The sequence below is a fragment of the Terrapene carolina genome, unplaced genomic scaffold, assembly GCF_002925995.2.
Source record: "Terrapene carolina triunguis isolate 2854851 unplaced genomic scaffold, T_m_triunguis-2.0 Scaffold132, whole genome shotgun sequence".
Taxonomy (NCBI): domain Eukaryota; kingdom Metazoa; phylum Chordata; order Testudines; family Emydidae; genus Terrapene; species Terrapene triunguis.
Window position 1 is genome coordinate 11904744 of NW_020664483.1, and position 22206 is coordinate 11926949.

General features: G+C 38.2%; 1 protein-coding gene across 1 annotated transcript in view; it reads left to right on the forward strand.

Moving 5' to 3' along the window:
- Positions 1-22206, forward strand: part of MACROD2 (mono-ADP ribosylhydrolase 2) — a 1327587-nt gene that overhangs the window by 949611 nt on the left and 355770 nt on the right. The window contains exon 8 of the mRNA XM_026653173.1: positions 14709-14782. Coding sequence (XP_026508958.1) covers positions 14709-14782 — 74 coding nt within the window. The remainder of the gene's footprint in view (positions 1-14708; positions 14783-22206) is intronic.

Sequence of the window (22206 nt, forward strand, 5' to 3'; positions counted from 1 at the left end):
AAATAGCCTTGTAGCAATTATGCTTTCTATTCACTTGAGAATTTTGTATATCTTAGTGAGACCCACTCATAATCTCTTTTTTCTAAGGAACACAAACTTGGTTTCTCTAACCTTTTTGACTTTGAGATACTTGATTCTCCCTTTCATTCAGTTGCCCTCCCTCCAATGTGTTCTCCATTTGTCAAATACTTTTAAATAAGGCAACAAGTGGTGTAAACAGTAAATTAAACATGTCTTATCTAATCTCTATCAGTAGTAGTATAATTGACTCTGATTTGTATTTAACTGCTCTATTTATACATCTTACAATTTTGTTATCATTTTGATCCTATTTTAAGCACTAAAGCATGATGTGTGAATGCCTTGTGGATGCCCCTCTGTTACTCTTGATTACTTTTGTAATCCCTTGTATACCTACATTGTCTCTTCTGTGTTTTATTTTAAATCTTGTTTAGCTACAGTAGGATAACATACATGTTCCTCGGGCAGTATGATAAAAACACTTATCTATTTTTGTTTCCCATTCAAGTGAACCCTACCACATATCTTCTCAATTACGGCTCCAAATCCTTCTGTCTCCTGTTTCATGTCTCATTCTACTCCTATGCTGACTCCATTAAGCCTAAAGAACAGGAGTACTTGTGGCACCTTAGAGACTAACAAACTAGAGATTTTGGCCTAGCCCCTATAAATAAGGCTCAGATTTTGTCACGGATATTTTTAGTAAAAATCACGGACAGGTCATGGGCAATAAACAAAAATTCACAGAAGCCTGTGACCTTTACTGTGTTTTTTACTAAAAATATCCCTGACAAAATGGAGAGGGAGGAGGGTCCAGCACCCACAGCGGCTGGGAGCTCTGGGTCCCCTCACCGCCTGCCATGGCTGAAACACTGCGGGGTCCGCTCGCCACGGCTGGGCAGGTGTGGGGGACCCCTGCCATGGCTGGGCTGCTGCGGGAGGACCCCTCGCTGTGGGTGGAGGGCCCGCCGGCAGGCATGGAAACCCTGGCCGTGCCGGAAGAGCACTGACTAACTGTTCTGCCCTGTGGCCCGGAATTGCTGTCAGCCTGCCTGGTTGCACTTATACAAGCCATTTTGTATTATACATTGAAAATAATAGCATCAAGTGAGAGGCACTTTTACTATGATAAGTTAATGGAACTTGAATTATCTAACACCATTATTGCCTTTCCCTATAGTATGTCTTGATTATAGTTCTTGCATTCCATATCAATAATGTAAAAGCTGACTCCTTTTTATGTTTTCCACTCATTTGTAAGATTGTAAACACTTTTACACTTTCTAGTCCTTATTTCACTGCTTAATAATTGTTTGTCTCTCCATCTAGTAAGCTTATGTGCTTTCCCCTACTTTCTGCTGGCTTCCATACTGTCTCGCCATATGCCTGCCACTTCCCATGTCCTCTACTCAATCCAGGAATTTTATTTTCTAAGACAATTTGTCATATATCTAAAATATTGATGTCTAACTGGAAAATGTGCTTTTCCTGAGATACAGCGAAGGGCATAATTAGCTAAGTGGAGCCACAGGAGACGTGTGACAAAGTAGTAGGAAAATTCCTTCATTTCTTCTGCCACTCAGCTGCATTTACAAGAAAATTGAGGTAACAGGTCAGTTTTCACTGAAAGGCTCAGGTTGGAAATGCCTGATTTTTAAGTGCAAGTCATCAATTTGTCTGGCGAGTAGTAAGTAATTTAAATTTCAGTTGTCCACACCAGCTTTTTATTTGTACTGGGCTGTTGAACAATAGAAATGTCTTAATCTGTCCCTATCTTCACAGCTTGATCAAGCCAGCCACAGATGGCTTCTTTTCAGATCCTTTCTTTTCAGATCTAACCCATCTTTCTGACTGGGGTCTATGCCTATTTACATTGACACGTTTGCAGAATAACTTGTAAAAGAATGTATGGTAAATGGCCAAATTTATTTTTCCTGAAGGATGTCCTCAGACAAATTAAATGATTCCACTTAAGGGTCAGGCTTACTGAGGTTGGGAATAACAGAGATTTTGACATTTTGTAATGATAAATCTTCATAAGCAAGAGGAGTTTCCGTTATCCACTAAAGCAAAACACACTTTGCTAGTATAATGATGCTAAAAAATTTCAGCACGATACTTTGACAACTATTTTGGGTACACACTGGATATGCTATTTAAAACAAGTGTTAATAAGACTTAAAGTTCATATCAAGATTAAATTGGATTTGAATTTGTGGGATTGGAAATGCTATTAACTACTTATTTAATTTCCTTTTTGATTGAAGTATGCAAGATTCAGAAACTGCATAATTGTGAGTGAAATGCAAATTATAGATATTAGCAGAAAAGAATATTTTTTTAAATTGTTGTTTGACAATTAATTTTATGATCTTTTTAAAGCATGAGGAACATGATAAAATCTAGGCCATTATTAGTTTATTTGACTAACAGAATAATCTAACCAATATTGGAGATGAAGGACTTGATTCTCATTTACACTGAGTTCCCTTTATGCTGCTGTGGCTGTGTAAAAGGGTCCTAAAGTGGGTATAAATAATATAATTTGTGTAAATGGGAATCCGCCCTAAAAATAAGAGAAAGAGATGGGAGAATAAATGTAACCTTTTGGAGATTTTCTCAGAAATGATTATATTTTGGTCCATTACACAATCTTGTAAACATTTGCACATGAGTAGTCCTATAGAGAGCAGTACATTTATTCAGAGCTTGTTTGCAAGATCAGGGTCTTATATTGTGAGTATGTTGTCCTTTTCTACATGTTTTAAAGTAGGTTTTCCTCGGATGCTATCCTCTAGAACGGCTTCTATTTAAATTTATTTCATCTTTGATGTGGAATGTGACTGATACCCTGTACAGCACAATCAATAAATGTTAAATGCAGCATTGGAGCAAGTGAAGACTCACTGCAGGATGGTTCCATGTACTTTGTTTTGAGCTCCCAAAATCTGTACAATACAGCCGAGAAAGAAGTTAGGTAGCCAGAGCAAACTGACCAACTGCTGATATATACAGTACCAGAAAAGTGAATATAGTTGTAAACCCGGTGGATAAAAAGATATATCTATATATATTTCCAGATGGATGTCATCTCTTGCCAAGTAAATGATTTCTACAAAAATTATGCTGAAAGAATTATTGCACCTAGGTGAGGAGAAAAATTCTCTCTCCTTTAAAATTTGATGCAGAAAATGTTGAGATAATGCAGTGATATGTCATGCCAGACATACTACACATGTATTCATTTTTAGCATTTTATGTAGTGTAGGTTGATGTCATACAGAATGATCTAATATAAAGTGAAAAACAGTGGCCATTTTACGTACTGAATACCGGAAGTTTTTTTTTTCTTTCTTCCAAAATGTAGTCGCGTTTTTGAGCTCATAGCTGTCTGGAAGTATTTCAGCTTTCAACTGTTGTAGATTTTCTGAATAGGTAACTGCTGGTCTGTGTGACCCTTCACTATGTTTTTATCAGTACTGTAGGCAAGGTGAAAAATCAGTCTGAATAATATACACAAACCAAAAATCAATACTGCATTTGTTAAAAGAGCAAACTAACTAGATTAAATGTGCCTCAGATAGTATCTTGCTTTTCACCCAGCCTTCCCAGGGTCAGGGTTCTGTAACTTCTTTCCAGTTTTCCAAATAAGACTTGAGGAGAAAATGATAAAAGGAAATTTTTGTTTCTGATTTTTCAGAAGGCACTAAGTATATGTGTATTTTTTAGCTAGCTCCCAATGCCCTCTTAGGAAATCTTTGATTTTCTTTGCAGTCTTGTTAGAAAGGAGATAAGAACTGTGCTTCAGTAGAAATAATGCCACACTTTTTTGTTTCTTCTTGTATGCGTAGAGCCTTTACTGAGTACTCTGTTGCTTTCTGATAATCCTCTAGGTTTCAGGGCTGCACTAGAAAGCAGGTATCAGAGGGGTAGCCGTGTTAGTCTGAATCTGTAAAAAGCAACAGAGGGTCCTGTGGCACCTTTAAGACTAACAGAAGTATTGGGCGCATAAGCTTTTGTGGGTAAGAACCTCACTTCTTCAGATGCTACTAGAAAGCAGAATAGCCAAAATGACTGAGTAAGGTGGAAGTGGTTTTAAAGGGCAGTGCTGATATGACAAGGCTAGGGTGTCACCTTTTTTCCCCTCAAGTCTTTAGTGGAATTGAGCAGCTCATTTTCTTTCTATATTTTTTAGCCATTGTCCATGTATCATTTCATTATTCTACAGGATAGCAAAGAGAGAGCTTTGCAAGGGTGGGATAGTTACCTGGATCTGCAGATGGACAGGAGATGTGGGCTTTTTTTTCCTCTGGACAGAAAGAGTCAAATTCTGGCCCCATTGTAGCCAATGGAAGTTTTGTCATTGACTTCATTGGTGCTAAGATTTCACCTAAGGAATCCACTGAGAGTGGAACATTAGTTTTATTTAACTGTCTGTAGGCCAATTGGCTTGCTCGTGGTATGAAGTCGTAGTCTAGCTCTGTTTATTTTTTAGAATATTTCCCCCTATTGCTATAAAGAAGATAGATAGCTACTCTGGATACTGTCTGCAAGCACAGTTATACAACTCTAGGCTCGGGAGGCATAGGTGTCTCGGAGTCATGAGCACCCTACCCTTCCTATATTATTATATGGGAGGCTTGTCCTGGCTAGATTCCAACAAGAAGGGAGGAGGATCCTGGGGTTGTGCCAGTAGGGAGATGGCTGAGAATCACTTCTCTAGTCGATAGTCATTTATCGTTTGTGTGAATGGATTGGATTTACAGTACTATAGACTGATATTTTTTATCTCTAAATATATGTCCTTGCAGTGTAGGCTGCACTCTTTGGGAAAGCTGGATAATTTTTTTGTACACTTTTGTTCAGTAAAGAACAGCAAGGTATATGCATTTAAATCAGTGGATAGAAATGGCTGTTTAATCTTTTGGAATCTTAACTATACATGAAGCCAGTGTCCTATTGCTGTTCAATTCAGTGTATGATGGGGATTTCACAGTTGATTAGTGATTTGCACCTTTATTCAGATTACTTTTTGTTATATTATGTCATAAGCTTGGAAGACAATTTGGCTTGTTCAGAAGTTAGAAATATAGAGATGAATCATAAATATTAATAATCATAATAATGAATAATTGTGTGTATGTCTAAATATTTATGTATGGACAGACAAACATCGCATCTGCCCTCACATGCATGTATCTATATACACACACATGATGTTGATGGATATTAATATCTACACCTACAAATATATATGTACGTATTGAAGAATCTCTCTCATATGGAGTAATTTACTAAGTATTTGCATTATGTGTGTGTGTTCTAACTGCACATATGCAGCCCTGCATTGTCAGGGCAATGAGAGCTGCAAAAATTCCCTTTCAGTGTTTTGGAGACATACTCTTTGTTATTCCACTATTGTGCTCTGCTTGATGTTCTAACACTTCCCATGTGCATTTCAGAAATACTCTGAGCAAGAAAAAATCCATTACATAACACATTAAACATCACAGCTCTGAAGCAATTTGATTGTCAGAGTATCTCCAAAGAGAAGCCTGTCTGTTACATTTTTTAAAGGAATTTTAGAGCACTGAAGCACCTCTGACATGGCCACTACACAAAGCTCTCTACAAACATTAAAGAGAAATTAAGCCCAAATCCCATCTACTAATATGAGTGCACTGCTTATACTGTAGAAAAATAATATTTTTGCAGAGAAAGATGTGATTCTCCAGAAAACCTGCATTGTAATACAATGTCTCTTGCATGAAAGTATGTCCTACAACTCATGGAAAAACTGCATCTCTCAGCAGATGCCAGTGTAAATATGTCCTTTCAGTAAAATTCCACAATTTGTAACAGCTATAGTATGGAGTACATCAAACAGCATGAGCATAGAATTCATTTTGCATCTTTTCCTCAATGGAAATTTATAGCATGTTTGTGCTAGTCTCTCTATTAGAGCTGAGTGAATAAATGATTGTTTGGGTTCGTTGGCGGAACTGGAAAATAATAGTTTCAGGTGAAATGATTTTTTTTTTTTCAGATTTTTTGTTTAGTTTAGGTTTTAGGTGTGTTTATTCCTTTGTTTGTTTTTCTTTAAATGAATCTAGCTAAATTCCTACGCAAACCATAATTTTGAAACAAAGTTGAAATGTTTTCTTTTGAAAATGTCTAAACAGAATGTTTAGATGTTTTCTGTTTCTTTTTTCTGAAACTCCTTGCCAAATTCAACTGCAATTCACAAATAGTCTGGTCTCTCTAAAACTACATTTTTCAGCTAATAAACGACTCATATGAAAAAATTTGCCTAGCTCTACACTCTATCGCCCTGCTCATAGGGCACCCATAATGATAGTATCTGCTACCTATGCTCACTTGTGCTGTTAATGTGATTAGCATGTCATTTAATTTCCTTAGAATATCAATATACCACTTAGAATGAATTTGGACAAAATGTAATGTGTGTTTAGTAGGTACAATTGGTGACATGTTCTTTTGTCTTGAACCTTTTTTAGATGTAGACTGGCCTGGCTGAGACACTGATCTCTAGTTGACCCTTTGGCTTGAAATCGTAGGCACTGCTCTGCCTCGCAACACTTACAGACAAAATATCTGAAATTCTAGATGATGAATGTAGATTGTTATGCTGATTTGACAAGAGATTACTATCAGTCTAACAATGAGTCCACATTGGTTTATTTCTCTGACAGGCTTTGCTTGAGCTAGCCCTGTTGTAAGGAAAGTCAGTGTGTCTCGGCCCACAAATTATCTTGCTTTTGCTAGCCAGATAAGGAGAGTGACACCTTCTGGTTCCTGTTTGACCTGATGCCTTCTGGTACCTGTTTCTTTGGTGTGGCTGAACTTGTGGTGATCCATTTGTCCAGAGTATGGCTCTTTATGAGGGAAGGGCACTTAATTTTTTTAAATCCACTGCCCACTCTGGGAGCGTTTTGGGTTACGATTGGTCCAGTCTGCTTCCTCACTGGATTTCCTAGGTTCATATTTATTGTATTAATTACCCTCTACCAACTACCCACTTACCATCTGTGAGTTGTGTTTGAATGTATTTGCAATCACTCTTTCAAAAGTTTATTTAGTTTTCAACTGCTGCTGGTGAGGTCATGCATTTTCTAAAGAGGAGAGATTTAAAAGGCACATTCCCCTGCTTGACAGGAATAGCGAGCCATGATCATTTCTTGAGAAATTTTCACATATGTATTATGTGAGATTTCTCATATTTCTTTTGGTTGTGGTGGCATTTGACACAAATGGTACTTAATTGTCTCCTGGGTACATCCCACAACCTATACTAATATATCTGCAGTCTTGCTACCTAGATGTCACGAAAGTAACTGTTTTACTAATATTGCATTCAACTATATTAGTGAGAAAAACTTTTTTTTAGGGGAGGGGAAGCAGTTGTGAGGTATGGTGTGACTGTGCGAGTTAAAGAAAATAGTTCATTTGGCAGAAAGCCCATGCGTCCTATCCCTCTCCTCCACTCTGATTGATCCAAACTTTCTTTTCAAGGTGAGAATATAAATCAATACCAAGGAAAATGGCCAAGGAAGCAGCATGTGTGTCAACGAATCATCTCATGCCTCTGGCTAAAAGGCTAAGCTAGTTGGTAAAACACTAGCATCTTTGCTTCCAAAAAGGTCAGATTTACCATTGTAATGAGTTGCCCCAGCATTAGGTGATTTCAGTTTTCACAACTGAAGGACAACTGCAGGTATTGCAAGCTATGCCTGAGGTAGGGTTATCATATATAGCTCTTTTGTCTCTTTACATCATCATGTCTGATGATAGACTTGCACTGTTATGATTACAATGCCCGCAATAGCTAAGCTTAATCCACATGACCATAATGAAGCTCAGTTGTTCACTGTTCTGTTGTGTATTCAGAACACATTTTCATCCCACATGCATCAGTGTGTGGTTTCAGAACATTTTGACGGTGAATGTTGAACACCTCTTTAAGATGAACCTAGAAAATAGTCTTTATTGCCACACCAGCACCACTGCTTTTGCTCATTGCTACATACCAAACACTTCAGGACTGGCAAAATTAACCAGCAAAAAATAATGCCTTCAGAAATAGTTTGTGTGTAATTCCAAAATACATAAAAATGATTTATTGAGTTACGGTTATTAGATTTTACTTTCAACATTATTGATTAGAGTTGAAAAGTTTTTAAAACAAATATAAGATATTCTATTTATCTTTTCATATTGATAAAACAGCAGGAATCAGGTGTGATTTGTGAATATAGTCAATATCAACTAACTAGCACATCTTGGTGCACACAGAAACATGCCATCTTAGTTACTTTTTTGGTTATCAGAGACTCATAAGAATACTTTGTCCAGACTTGTATTCACTTCTGTTTCATAAATTGTTTGAAAGCAAAGCATTAAAACATGTAAATTACTATATTGAGGACAAAGAGCTACCTTTTTTAGAAGCCACAAGAGAGTAAGAAGCTGTCTGAAATGAATCAGTAACTATACAGCAGATGGATTATGTTCGCAAGCTCCATTTCAGACTTGTTTCCTACTATGGGTAGGTTTACAGACAACACTAGGAGTCCCCGTTAAATTGACTAAGTTTGCCACTTATCCATTGTTTAAAGTCACTGAAGTGAATCTCTTCCCTGGCATTTGTTTCAGTTAATATTGTCTGCTAGTAGAAATTGCCTGTGTCTATCATCTTGAAGTACATCATATTAAATGTGGATCTATTTAGTATTTGCATGTGTTGTTAATAGGCTAGTTTGGTTGCATATTAACTGACGTAACATTTTTCACCCTTAGTACTTAACTTTACTCTGGGTCAATCCTAAGTAATAAAACCCTTAGTGTCTCTATACAATCTTGAAGTCACTAAAATAGAACTCCATTAATATTCTCCCACAAAATCCTCATTATACTGTTACTCACTGGACATTTTCCACATACTGCACAGGCAAATTAGGCATGCAATACCATTTAACAATAGCATGGATGTTCCTTTGGTAAATTCCCACAGCACAAGAAGCTGAATATTTACCCCAGAGTGTCTGACTACAGAGAATTTCATCAGGTTCTCCATAAATTAATGAAGGAGGGGAGTTTTGTGCTCTTTGTCCTCAGAATAAATCATGCTAATCATTTCCCAGGAAATAACAGAAGATGGAATGGAGACCCCAACAGATATCCTCAATGACTATCCCTTTCACCTCACCCCTACTCACCATCCTCCTTCCCTAAAAAGATCTGCCTCTCTTTTATATAATCTCTTTCAAATGATTCAAAGTAATTCTTTTATCATCTCTCCTCCGAAGAATTATGACAATGGGAATTGGAACAGCTTGCATAGCACAGAATTTGTTTCAGAAACCATTTCTCTGGTCACTGTTGTAATTCCCAGGAAGAAAGAAGATAAAATGTCCCGAAACAGATACCAGAGCATGTATGTTTGAAGATCTTTGAAGCTTTCACAGGCTGTCACCAAGTGTAATAGATATATGCAAAGGTGCATAAAGGATGCAGTTCATTCATAATGAGAGCTGGTTGGGAATTTTTCAATAAAACTTTTTTCCATCAGAAAAAGATGATTTATCAAAACTGAAACTTTTCACAGAACTGTTTTAATTTCAATGAAACTTCAGTTGTGAAGGCTTCTCAGGTGCAGGATGGAACTGAAAGCAAGTGCCCAGAAAAGCCAATAACCCAATGGTTAGAATGCTCATTTGGGCTGTTGGAAGACGCAGGTTCAAGTCCCTGTTCCAAAGGGAAGGGCAGGGAAGGTCCTTGAACCTGGATCTCCCACAGCCCAGGCAAATGTTCTACTACTGGACTATGGGTGTGTTCTGCTATGACATAGGAGTAGTCTGACTTTTATATTTGGGGGACAGCTCCAGTCAGGCCAACAGGGATACGCATCGGGGAGGGGACAAATTCCCATGCCTACCCAAATTCCACGCCTACCTTGCATACTATGCCTATGGCTGTGGGTCTCCTCCTCCTCCTCCTCTTTAATGAAAGTTATTGAAAAGTCTCGTTTTTGTTCCACATAGGAATGAAAACAAATGGTGAAACCTCAATATTTTTTTTTACACAACTGAATTCTTCTTTTCCGCCCAGCCCTAGGCATAACTGATTTTTTTTTAAAACTAGGGAGCATGTAAGGGATAAACTGATGAAAGATACTTTTGATTCTCTTTTTATTAAAATTAGCTATCTAAAGCGTATTTTTAAACCATGCACCTTTTTGATAACACACTTTTGGAAATCAAGAGAATGAACATATCAGCATGTATACCAATATTTGCTAAAGACAAAGACAGCTAACCAATCTTGAATAGTATGAAAAGAAAACAGTGGCTGTGAAGACTGAGCAAGTATGTATAGCAGCTTCTGAGTCTTTTATTAATGTTAATGTTCTGGGATAATAGAAGAAGAAACTTACAGGGAATTGTGAATAGGCTTAGGCCTAGTCTACATTTAAAACTTAGGTTGACATAGCTATGGCTCCACACCCCTGAGTGCTGCTATGCCGACATAATCTAATCCCCAGTGTAGATGTAACTAGGTTGATAGAAGAATGCGTCCATTGACCTAGCTACCATCAGTTGGGGAGGTGGAGTTCCTACAGGGATGGAAAAACCCCTTCTCTCACTGTAGTCAGCATCCGCACCACAGGAGCTATGCCACTGTATCATCCATGGCCTAGTTATGGCTGAAGTCCTTTCCCAATCCGGTACAACAAAACAACACACACTGGGTGAGTGCCCACACTCACCCCACTTTCTGGAATTCTTTTATTGGCAGTGTGAAATAACAATACCATAACAAAGCTCAGTCTAGCCTAGAGTTCTTTCTTTCAAATCCCCTAGGAACTGTCTGCCTCAGACCCTAGTTCCTTCTGCCATCTTAAATCCAATGTAGGATTAATGAGCCACACCTATCTCAGTGAGTCAGCAGAAATCCATCAGCGTTTTTATACAGCGTGCCAGCCCTGCTAACATAGTGGGTGCAACATAAGCCCCTGCAAACTGTGATAGGAATATTGCTATAGTAAAAGGAAAAGATTTTAAAATGGCTACTGCTAACAGAATGTGAGTGGTAATTCGCAGTCCCAGCAGAATGGTGAGGGTCAGATCAAAATTTCCATTTCAACTAAGATGACTCTCAATGTTTTTACGTTGCTGCCCAGTATTATTTCCAAGATGCTGCCATCTTAGCCACTGGAGAATCTGGGAAAACCTGTTTCATATTAGGGGCTGTGGGTATAAATAAACTTTTTCTTTTAAATTAAATTTAAACTTCACAAGAGAAATACTACCCCTCCCCCAAATAATTCAAATAACGTGCTGTGTGGATACAGAGTTTGCTTGTACCTTATGGCTAATGCTCCCTTGGCTTTTTGTGCCCTTGTCCTTTTCAGTATTCTGGAGGAACATTCACCGCAGTAATATGGGCCAATGTCGATCTTATTACTTTACCTGTTTTATCTTTTGTGAAATTGAGCCGTTAGTCAGAATTGGCTAAGCTGCTGCTCCAGCAATTGGTTAACCATGACGCTCCTCAAACTCATTTCTTTCAAGTAATTTGATTCCCACGTGCTCACTGAGATTGCTTTTTGTGCAGAAAGGAAACAGTATGTGTGTGGGAGGGAGGGTGGGAGTGAGCAGACAAGGGCTGTTATGGCTGAGAAATGCAGATTTAAGATAAAAACAAAACAAAAACATGTTTTAAAAGATCACATTGCACTTCGTCTCCCTTCACCTAAGTCTACAAAGCTAAATGTTTTCATGTTCACTGGATTCAGGCACATGTAGGGCCTTTTGTGCCGAGAGAGTACAAAATAGCAAGCGAAATTCCATCCTTTTGTCATTGTGTATTAGTTATGCATAAAGCCGATGTGATTGTCTTTTTCAGTAATATCGCCAGAAAAAAATGTGTAAAGTAATTAGGTTTATTTTTTTTGTAACTGTTGTCATAAAAGGCTCCTATAGATTTTAAGATAGTTCTTGAAATCATAAGTAGAGTTCAGGGTTTTTATTTTGTTCCCCAAGCTGTTTCTTTCACATCCTGGCTATTTAGTGGTAAATGAGCACCAATTTTGTAGATCAACTTCTGTTTAAGGCTAGTTAGTATGGAAGCATTTTTCTAAATAATGTACAATTTACTCAGGGATTTATAATTCCATAAAATTGAGAATATTTTATCACAGCTTTGGGCAAGAGCCCTGCAGTGGGGAGGAAAATCAAGTCTTAAAGGCAAATCTTGCTAGAAGTAGACTTGTTCTGTAACTAAACATTCCATGTATAAACAATGATAAAATTTTGATGTCTGAAATATGCTTGGCATTACTACCCAACCATTGTGTGGCCATGCAGACATGTCAAATACAAGGCAGGGAAATGCTGGCCTGGTTTTATAGGAAGAGTTTTATTAATTTGCATGTAACAGATGTCTGTTTTAAATGTCTGTTACCCAACTGAAATGAAATTCATACAAAGAGTCGGATTCTTCTCTGGGGTGCATTCGCACACATCTGTTTGAAGTCAATGTTATCAGTATACAACTAGAGCAGAATTTGACCGTCTGATAGTGTTAAGAAGAGCCCACTTTGGGTTCTGTTAGTTTAAAAAAGAACTGATCATTGGTTTGTGGTATGAGGAATTTGCTTTGATAACTTAGAGTCGTAGACTCATAGAAATGTAGGGCTCGAAGGGACCTCGAGAAGTCAAGTCCAGCCCACTGCACTGAGGGAGGACCAAGTAAACTTAACAGCATCTGTGTTAATTGTTTCAAGGACGTGCAACCCTAGGGGATCATACCAGCAAATTGCAGAGAACCCCCTTTGATCAACTCCCATTGATTTCAATAAGGGTAGAAGGTCTTTGGCACCTCTCTGGTTTTGGGCCCTAAAAGGAAAGGTTTATTCTTTAATGAGAAACGTGTACAACATTTGCATATATTGAATGTTAATACTAATCAAGTGCTATTAATGTCTGTTTGTGTTTTAACCTACTAAACTAATAGACAGTAGACATCTCATTTCTCAGTTCAAAACTGTGCACTTGATGAGGGTAAAATCCTTCTTTTAGGGGAAATGATGTTATGGAGACATGACTCAAAGCAAATGGACACTTCGTTTGAAGCATGTAAATACTTTGGCCTGTTTGGCTAACATTAAGGCACACAAACGTAACAATTAAAATAATTCCAAAGGGGTGAGTTTCCTTAAATGTCATGGTCACTGCTCTGGCAATTTAAAGAGATCCTAAAGTGAGTCTAAGGCCTGGTCCACACTAACCCCCCACTTCGAACTAAGATACGCAACTTCAGCTACGTTAATAACATAGCTGAAGTCGAAGTACCTTAGTTCAAACTTACCGCGGGTCCAGACGTGGCAGGCAGGCTCCCCGGTCGACTCCGCGTACTCCTCTCGCGGAGCAGGAGTACCGGCATCGACGGCGAGCACTTCCGGGATCGATCCGGGATTGATTTATCGCATCTAGACAAGACGCGATAAATCGATCCCAGATCGATTGCTTACCGCCAGACCCGGAGGTAAGTATAGACGTACCCATAATGTACCCTTAGTACAAATGAGAATTAGGCCCATCAAGCTGCAAGGCAATGGACAATCAAGGCCATTGAGGGGTTTTCTTTTTTCACTTTCAGGAAGTGGGGAACTGTTTCCACCTATGTGGTGTGTGAATAAAGTGTAAAATACTATACATGTACACTGATGTATACCAAACTGTGATAAAGGTGTTTCTTTTTAGCACTTTTGCCCATCTCAGTCGCATTTGACCCACCATTTTATCTCTGCCCAGAATATTTTAATAATCCAACCCACTGAACAGTTCTATTTTTTTTAAAGTACTTATCACAAAAATAGCCTATCCCTTCAAATTTGGAATTTCCTAGGAAAAGCAATGAAAACATCTTTTGGTCTTATACCTACAAACCATGAAGGCAATGAGCTCTATACTGTTGGAAAATTCTTTTCACTATCTTTGGTCTATCCGGAAATATCTGACCTTATATTCAAAATGTTATGCTTAGTAAACTCTTACATTTACAACGTTATCTTACATAGTAGATTAGTAGAGGTCTCTAAAATGTATGTTACATTTGTTTTCCTCCTTATGAGGCTCTCAGAGTTGGACTCGTGGTTTTACAGGCAAATAGATTTTAAAAAAGGTAGATGTTTAAAAACTCTTAAGATATTTCTAAAAGAGTTTTTCTATATGTTATGAAGCATACACATAATACATGTTTGTGTGATATAAAGGTTTTATTTCCAATTCTGTGGTATGACCTGTACTCTACGACTCTTGAATAATAGAGTTTTGCCAAATAGAGTTGATCAAAATATGGGGGGGGGAAATTGCCATGTTTTTTTTTTTTTAATTTAACACTTCAAAATTAAAAAAAATTGACTAGGTATATGCCTGGAATTAAAATGGGATGATATTTTCATTAAAAAACTGCAAATCATCCTTCTTTAAACTCAAAATGTTGATAAATGTAAATTTGGAAAACTTTTACCAATTGTAATCCCCAGCTCCTGCTGATAAAAAATATTGTAGCACATGACGTTATCAGATCATTTATATTTTCCGTATGTATTTATACACACACAACTAACCCATTTCTTCTTTTTATTTCCATTCTTTGTTCAGGTTTTCCAAATGAGCCTGCTGCTGTTATTGCCCTTACCACTATTAAGGAATGGTTGAACAAGAATCACAATGAGGTATGAAATAAAAAAAACTTTCCTGATCAGATTTCAGGATTACTTAGTTTGACCCCAAAATTGTGAAAGACCATAGTAATAAGTATGCAACTGATCCTTTGAAATTAGGACTATGTAAAATACAACAAAGCAGGTGCGAAACATCAGTGGTAGTTTGGACCGTATATAGCAGGAATATTATCATATTTAATAAGCTATATGGAGGCTAAAGGGAAATATATTCTATTTGAAACAATACATTTCCTGTTCAGTGTGACGTTTCTAGGCAAAGTAAAAACACATCCTCTGCGTAAAGTTGTTCCTGAGAGACAAAGTTTTCATATAAAAATGAAGAGAATCCTGTAAAGGGAATGTATATAATGAGCTTCAGTGGAACAGCTACCAGGGACAGTAGTTTTTTAGGAGCTGGTTTACATCAAAGAGCTTTATGATGAAAATAATCTCTGAGTTTGTTAATTTTTAGGTTCCTTTCACTTTATTATAGTATTACTTTTCATTGGAAACTGTCTACTTACTTAAAATTTCACACCTATGTCAAACATTAACAGACCTGAACTACTTCCACAACTACACTGTCATGACGGTTATTTTTTTTATGAAACAAAATGCTTTCAACAGAGTGGTCTCCATACCTCCTGCTCTGTTTCTCTTCCTTTTTTTTCTTCTTAACTCTGATGGAATATATTAAGCGGCACTGAACTGGAGAATTGAGCAGAAAAAAGTGACTGAATGAATAAAATAATCATGATGTCTTAAATTTAAGCTATGCCTGTTTCCATATTTTGACAGCCAGCAGATTTCAAAGTGTCTAGCATTGTTTGTTTAATACTTTTCTCACAAAATGTTTAATTTTGCATAGCTCAGGTTAGAATGGTTTCCTAAATAATCATCTATATGATATTTCAGCTTGGAAATGTATCTTTGGGGTTCTGTTTACCAAGATTGTCCAGGGATAGTAAGTGATAAATTGAGCACGGTATTTTCAGCAGCTTTAGAGTTGAATGCAAAAATTGTATGCGAAGTTTTTTTTAAAATGGATGACCAAAGTTACACTCTGAAGTCCATATTTAAGTCCCTAAAAAACTGGCCTGACTCTCCAGAGTTCCATGGGTCTTCAAGACTCCAGCAGTGAAGTCAATAGCTGTTCTAGATGCTTAGTCAGCCCTTTTGAAAATCTGGCCATTTTTTTAGGTGTCTAAACTTTGCCTTAGAGGTCTAACTTTATGCTTGTATTTTTGAAAGTCTGGGCTATTTGTATCTGGTTTATTAAATCCTAAAACAGATGTAATGGTAGAAACTGAAAATATTCCATCCAGCCCTATGCGTTTTCAGTGTTTTGCCTGATCCTATTTCAATTTTGTGCTTTTTCACCACAAATGTCAAAAAACCAAACAACCTTTCCTTTTCCAGAACTAAATCTGCATCTCACAACTTGTATGTACTATTTGCTTCAATTCCCTTCCTAATCATTTTTATTTTAATGGTGCTTCAGGGAGCCTGACTTCTTTTGGCAAAGTAGACTGCAAATTAGAGTAAAACAGATGGGCAAGAGTTCTTTAGACAAAAGCTATTTTCTCATCTTGCTCTATGGCTTAGGCTATTGTTTTTAAGACACAAAGCATATCTATTTCCCTGGACGTTATCTATACCCTCCCTTATGTTTGTCCCTTGCCTGTCCTATATTTGAACCTTTCCTATGTCCTGTTCTCCTTCTCTGGTTCTTCCTACTCCTTTCTGGCTCAGTGTGCTGCCCCAGCGCTTTTCTAGCTCCTTCAATTAACTTGCTATAATGTCCTCCCCAGGCTCTTAGAAATCCCTGTCTCTGGCTTGAATGGAGGCCTTGTTATAAGAGTTCAGAAGAGCTGTAGCAGTCATGGATTGCATTGGGAGTGCTTATCTTCTCTGTGTGTTTTACTTGAGTTGTAAACACTTTAGGGAAAGGAATGTGACTCAATCTGTTTGTAAAGTGGCATGTAGTTTGCAGACTGCATATATTGGTGTAAATAATCATTAACATTGGGAATAGCACTTGCTACCTCCTTTTCTTGCCTTCTCTAAACCAGTTCCTTCTAATTCTGAGCCTTCCAGCCTGCAGATCCCCCACCCCTTTACTTGCTCACTATAATCATCCCTTTCTTTTGTAAACTCTTCAGAGACAGGACCCTAGCTTCCTATATTTTTGTGTACCGCCTAGTGGAATGGAACCCACGTCCTGACTGGGGCCATTGTGTGCCGCCACAGTACAAATGTTTTTAACAAAATCATGTGTTACAGCATCACTACTTCTAAAGATGGACTGGAGGTCCAGCTGTGTCACTGTGTCTGTCTTGGGTCCCAGTATAGCACCTCCCCATTATATTGTTGTGTTCCCTGGTGCTTAGGAGCACATCAAATCTAAGTCCTCAATGGGATGCATTTTAAAGCATGATGCATGCTAGACTATTGTATATCAATGAATGCAACAATTCAGAAGTAATCTCTTGGGCTGTTTGTTAATTTTTGGAGAACAGGAGGGGTGCTTGATTTGGCTGAAGATCTGATTTGTGTGTGAAATCATATACTAGTAGCAGAAACCCCACTGTGGGCCATCAGTTGGTAATCACTGAAAAGGTCTAACTAGTGTTCTAGAAATTTTTTTTCTTATAAATTGTATGGTTTTCCTTAATCTATTCTGATGAGCATTTTAAAATACTAGATCAGGGGTTGGCAATGTTCAGCACGCGGCTCGCCAGGGTAAGCACCCTGGCGGGCCAGGCCAGTTTATTTACCTGATGACGCGGCAGGTTCGGCCGATCGCGGCCCCCACTGGCCGCGGTTCGCCGTCCTGGGCCAATGGGGGCGGAGAGAAGCTGCGGCCAGCTCATCGCTCGCCCGCGCCGCTTCTCGCCGCCCCCATTGGCCCGGTTCAGCGAACCGCGGTCAGTGGGGGCCGCGATCGGCCGAACCTGCCGCGTCAGCAGGTAAATAAACTGGCCCGGCCCGCCAGGGTGCTTACTCTGGCGAGCCGCGTGCCGAACGTTGCCGATCCCTGTACTAGATATTAACATGTTTATCAAGGTGAACATAAATAGATTAGCAATAAAATAAAAATATTTCTTACTATCTTCAAAAACATACTTGATTTCTGTAACAAGGGCAATCTTTAAAAATCATTCTTTGCATAAAAGTGAGAAGAAAACCTTTGACATTTGGAACCAGTTTGTGGACTCATAAATTCCAAGGCCAGAAGGGACAATTGTGATCATCTAGTCTGGCCTCCTGTATAGTGCAGGCCATAGAATTTCCCCAAAATAATTCCCTACATAATATCTGTAAGAAGAACATCCAATACTGATTTAAAAATTGCCATTGATGGAGAACCACCATGCCCCTTGGTAAGATGTTTTAATGATTAATTACTCTTAATGTTAAAAAATTATGCCTTGTTTCCTGTCTGAATTTGTCTCGCTTCAGCTTCCACCCAGGGAAATATTATGCCTTTCTCTGCTAGATTGAAGAGCCCATTATTAAATATTTGTTCCTCGTGTCAGTTCTTTCAGACTATAATTGTTTACTTTCTCTTTGTTGAGCTAAATAGATGTGAGTCTGTCACTATAAGGCACACTTCCTAACCCTTTAATCAATCCCATGGTTCTTCTTTGAACCCTCTCCAATTTTTCAACCAGAAACAGTATTCCAGTAGTGGTCAAACCAGTGCCAAATGCAGAGGTAAAATAATCTCATTACTTCTACTTGAAATTGCCTTATTTATACTTCCAAGGCTCTCATTTGCCCTTTTGGGTACTGGAGCTCGTGTTAAGCTAACTATCCGCTAGCAACCCGAAATATTTTTCAGAGTCACTGCTTTCCAGGATAGAGCCCACCATCCTGTAATTATGGCCTATATTCATTTTTCCTAGATGTTACATTTACATTTAGCTATATCAAAACATATACTAAAACAACAAGGAGTCTGGTGGCACCTTAAAGACTAACCGATTTATTTGGGCATAAGCTTTTGTGGGTAAAAACCTAACTTCTTCAGTTGCATCTGAAGAAGTGAGGTTTTTACCCACAAAAGCTTATGCCCAAATAAATCGGTTAGTCTTTAAGGTGCCACCAGACTCGTTGTTTTTGTAGATACAGACTAACACGGCTACCCTCTGATACAAAACATATACTGTTTGCTTGTTACAAGTTTGCCACGCGATCCAGGTTGCTCTGTGTCAGTGTTTACATTATTTACCACTCCCTCAATTTTTGTCATCTGCAAACTTTATTAATGATAATTTTATATTTTCTTCCAGGTCATTGATAAAAATGATAAATAACATAGGGCCAAGAACTGAGCCCTGTGGGAGCACACTGGAAGTGCAAACACTCGATCATTATTTCCCGTTTAAGTTTAAATTTTGACACCTATCAGTCTATCTGCTTTTAATCCATTTAATGTGTGCCGTATTAATTTTATATCATTCTAATTTTTAATCAAAATGTTGTGTGGTACCAAGTAAAATGCTTTAGAGAAGTCTAAGTACATTACATCAACAATATTACCTTTGTCAACCAAACGTGTTGTTTCATCAAAAAAGGCATCAAGTTAGTTCGATAGGATCTATTTTCCATAAACCCAAGTTGACTGGCATTAATTATATTACCCTCCTTTAATTCTGTATTGATCAAGTCCTCTTCCTCAAGTCAGCTGCTCCATTATCTTGCCCAGGATCAATGTCAGACTGTCAGGCCTATAATTACATGAGTCATCCCATTTACCCTTTTAAATATTGGCACTACGTTAACTTTGTTCCAGTCTTCTGGAACTTCCCCAGTGTTCCAAGATTTATTGAAAATCAATATCAATGGTCCAGCGAGCTCCTCAGATAGCTATTTTAAGACTCTTGGATGCTAGTTATCTGGACCTGCTGATTTTAAAAAGGTGTGTCTTTAGTACCTGCTGTTTAATATCCTCCAGAGAAACTAGTGGAATGGAAAGAGTGTCATCATCATCATCATCCATCATATGATGAGAGTACATTATCTGGTTCCCCTTCCCACACACCCTCCCCAAAATTCAGCTGCAGTTCTCTGTGCTCCAGACATAGTCAGCCAGTGTAAACTGGCAAAGCTCCATTGACTTCAGTGGAGTTACAGCAATTTACACCAGCTGAGGATGTGGTCTACTGTATTCAGTCTACACTTACCCTCTTCTTCAGGTGTGGTTTTGTTGGTAATTTAAACAACAACAAACTTCAGCCTAAGCTTTCTCCCTAAGCTTGGCTGTTCTTAGGGCTTCCTTGCAGAGACTTCTCCACTGTAGAGACCCGATCCCTTTAATTAGTGCCACTCCTAACTCCACACCAGAAGCGCACCTGCCATAATGAGTCTGCATAAATTAGTCAGTATCTCCTTCCAACAGGGTGGATAAAGAGAAAAGAACCTTGACACCCCGTCACAGCTGGCCTGACATCCTTCAGATTGTTTGGCTGTTCCTTTGCTCTCACTAACCAACGCCAGCTCTCTTGTTTCACTGTTGTTGGGGAGCAGGAGGAGGGGACCACAGTCTATTTTGCACTTAACCAAGTGTACATATGTCTATTCCTGACTTGGCATCCTCTGAAAGTCAAGTTCCTTGTCTCTTCTCTCCAAGATGTCCAACAGTGGTTACCCCAATTGAACAATATTCAGTTCCAGTTACCTTAAATGAAAATATCAGGTACTTTTGGGCCTGGAGTACAAAATGCAGAGTAAATTGCAAAATAAAAGTTATATTTTATAAAATATAAAAACAGAGTGATAGTCTACTCACTATGACATAAGCAAGGCTGTAAACTTAGTAATACAACACAGTACAGAAAACTGTCATATCCCTGAAAAACTGTCATGTTCCTGAAAAGAGAGGCAACCGTCCCCACTGACACCTCTCTACCATCATATAATCTTTTCCCCCCTTTTGATGCAATAATGAAGATTTTAACTGTGTCCGTTTGATTCAGAATATAGTAAATGTATTCCTATTCAACCTGGAATCATTGAAAATATTGCCTTGCTGGCGCATCTCCTTGTATTTCACAGTAGATCCTTATCAGTTTGTCTGTGGCAGTGTTTACTGGAAAACTGATTTGCGTTTAATAAAAGGTTTTTTTACCCAAGTCCATTGTTGTGCCCAACTCTCAGGTGTTTGCATAAAAACTGATTAGCATGTTTAACTTCAATGTCTCTTGGATGAATGTCTCATTATCATGCAAATTGAGCTAGCCACTTTCTGAGGTTAATTGTTACAAAACAACCCTTACAGAGACATATCCTGATTTACTGAACACTAAATATTAAATGCAGTATAGTAGAAGTAATTTCTACCTGGCAGGCAGGGCACCGACCATCACTGTATCGCAGTCTAAAACTTAACTACATCGTGCTCACCAGGGAAAACAATACAATAAGCAACAATTTATATTTAGTTGTGCTTTACACACAACTCTGCTCTAGTCTTGAAATGTAGCTCTAAGTCAAACTAATTTCTAGTCATGTTTTACACCTATATCTGCTGCCTTGCAGCCAGAGGGCAAATCTAGTTTAGCAGTTAGTAAATGGTATTATATTGTAAGCATGGAAATCCCTTAGAGCAAACTCACAAGAATGGTAGTAATCAGCAGTACTGGGTTAATTTACTGCAGACCACCTAGGCTCTCTCTTTAGCAAACTACATTTTCATATTTCATAAACCTCTCAAGGTTTAACAGGGTTCTTCAGAGCACAGAATAGAATTGGGTTCCATCCTATAGGAAATTATTCTCTAGAAATTCATTTAAGAAATGCACATTAAGCCCCTTAAACAGTTCAGAATGCTTCTTTCTGTGCTAATTTGACAAGGTCAGAGACATTGCCCCATTATATATCACAATGGAACTGTGGGACTTTTAGCTCCTGGTCCCAATAGTTTGTTTCTTTCTTTTTTTTTTTTCTTGGCAGAGATCTTTGAACATATGCAATGTTAAAAAATGTTTGTCACTTCTATTTCAGAATCACATTATGTATCTCAAAAGGGGGAAAAAAAAGAAAACTCCCAATGTGTGCGATGCCTTATGTCACTGACATGAAAGGCCTCAGGACCTTTTCGCTGCTCAAAAAAGAACTTACATTCAACAGCAGAGGTTTTATTCTTTTACTTGCACAAAATGCTACAACTTTTAGTATGCACCTAATTAGAGAAATAAAAATCTGCAAAGTGTATCTGCCACCCATTCCATCAAAACAACAACTGATGTGGATGAATAATGCATTCATAGAAAATAAGTCAATATGTTCCTGATTCTTTGCTGGGATTAATATTTCAATAGATTTTTGTAGCCTTAAGTGGGTAACATTTGGCTCCATATGTTTTAGCTAGCAGGTGTACACTTTTTTAGTGGGGATGGAACATGGCGGGAGGGGCGTGGGATTTGCGG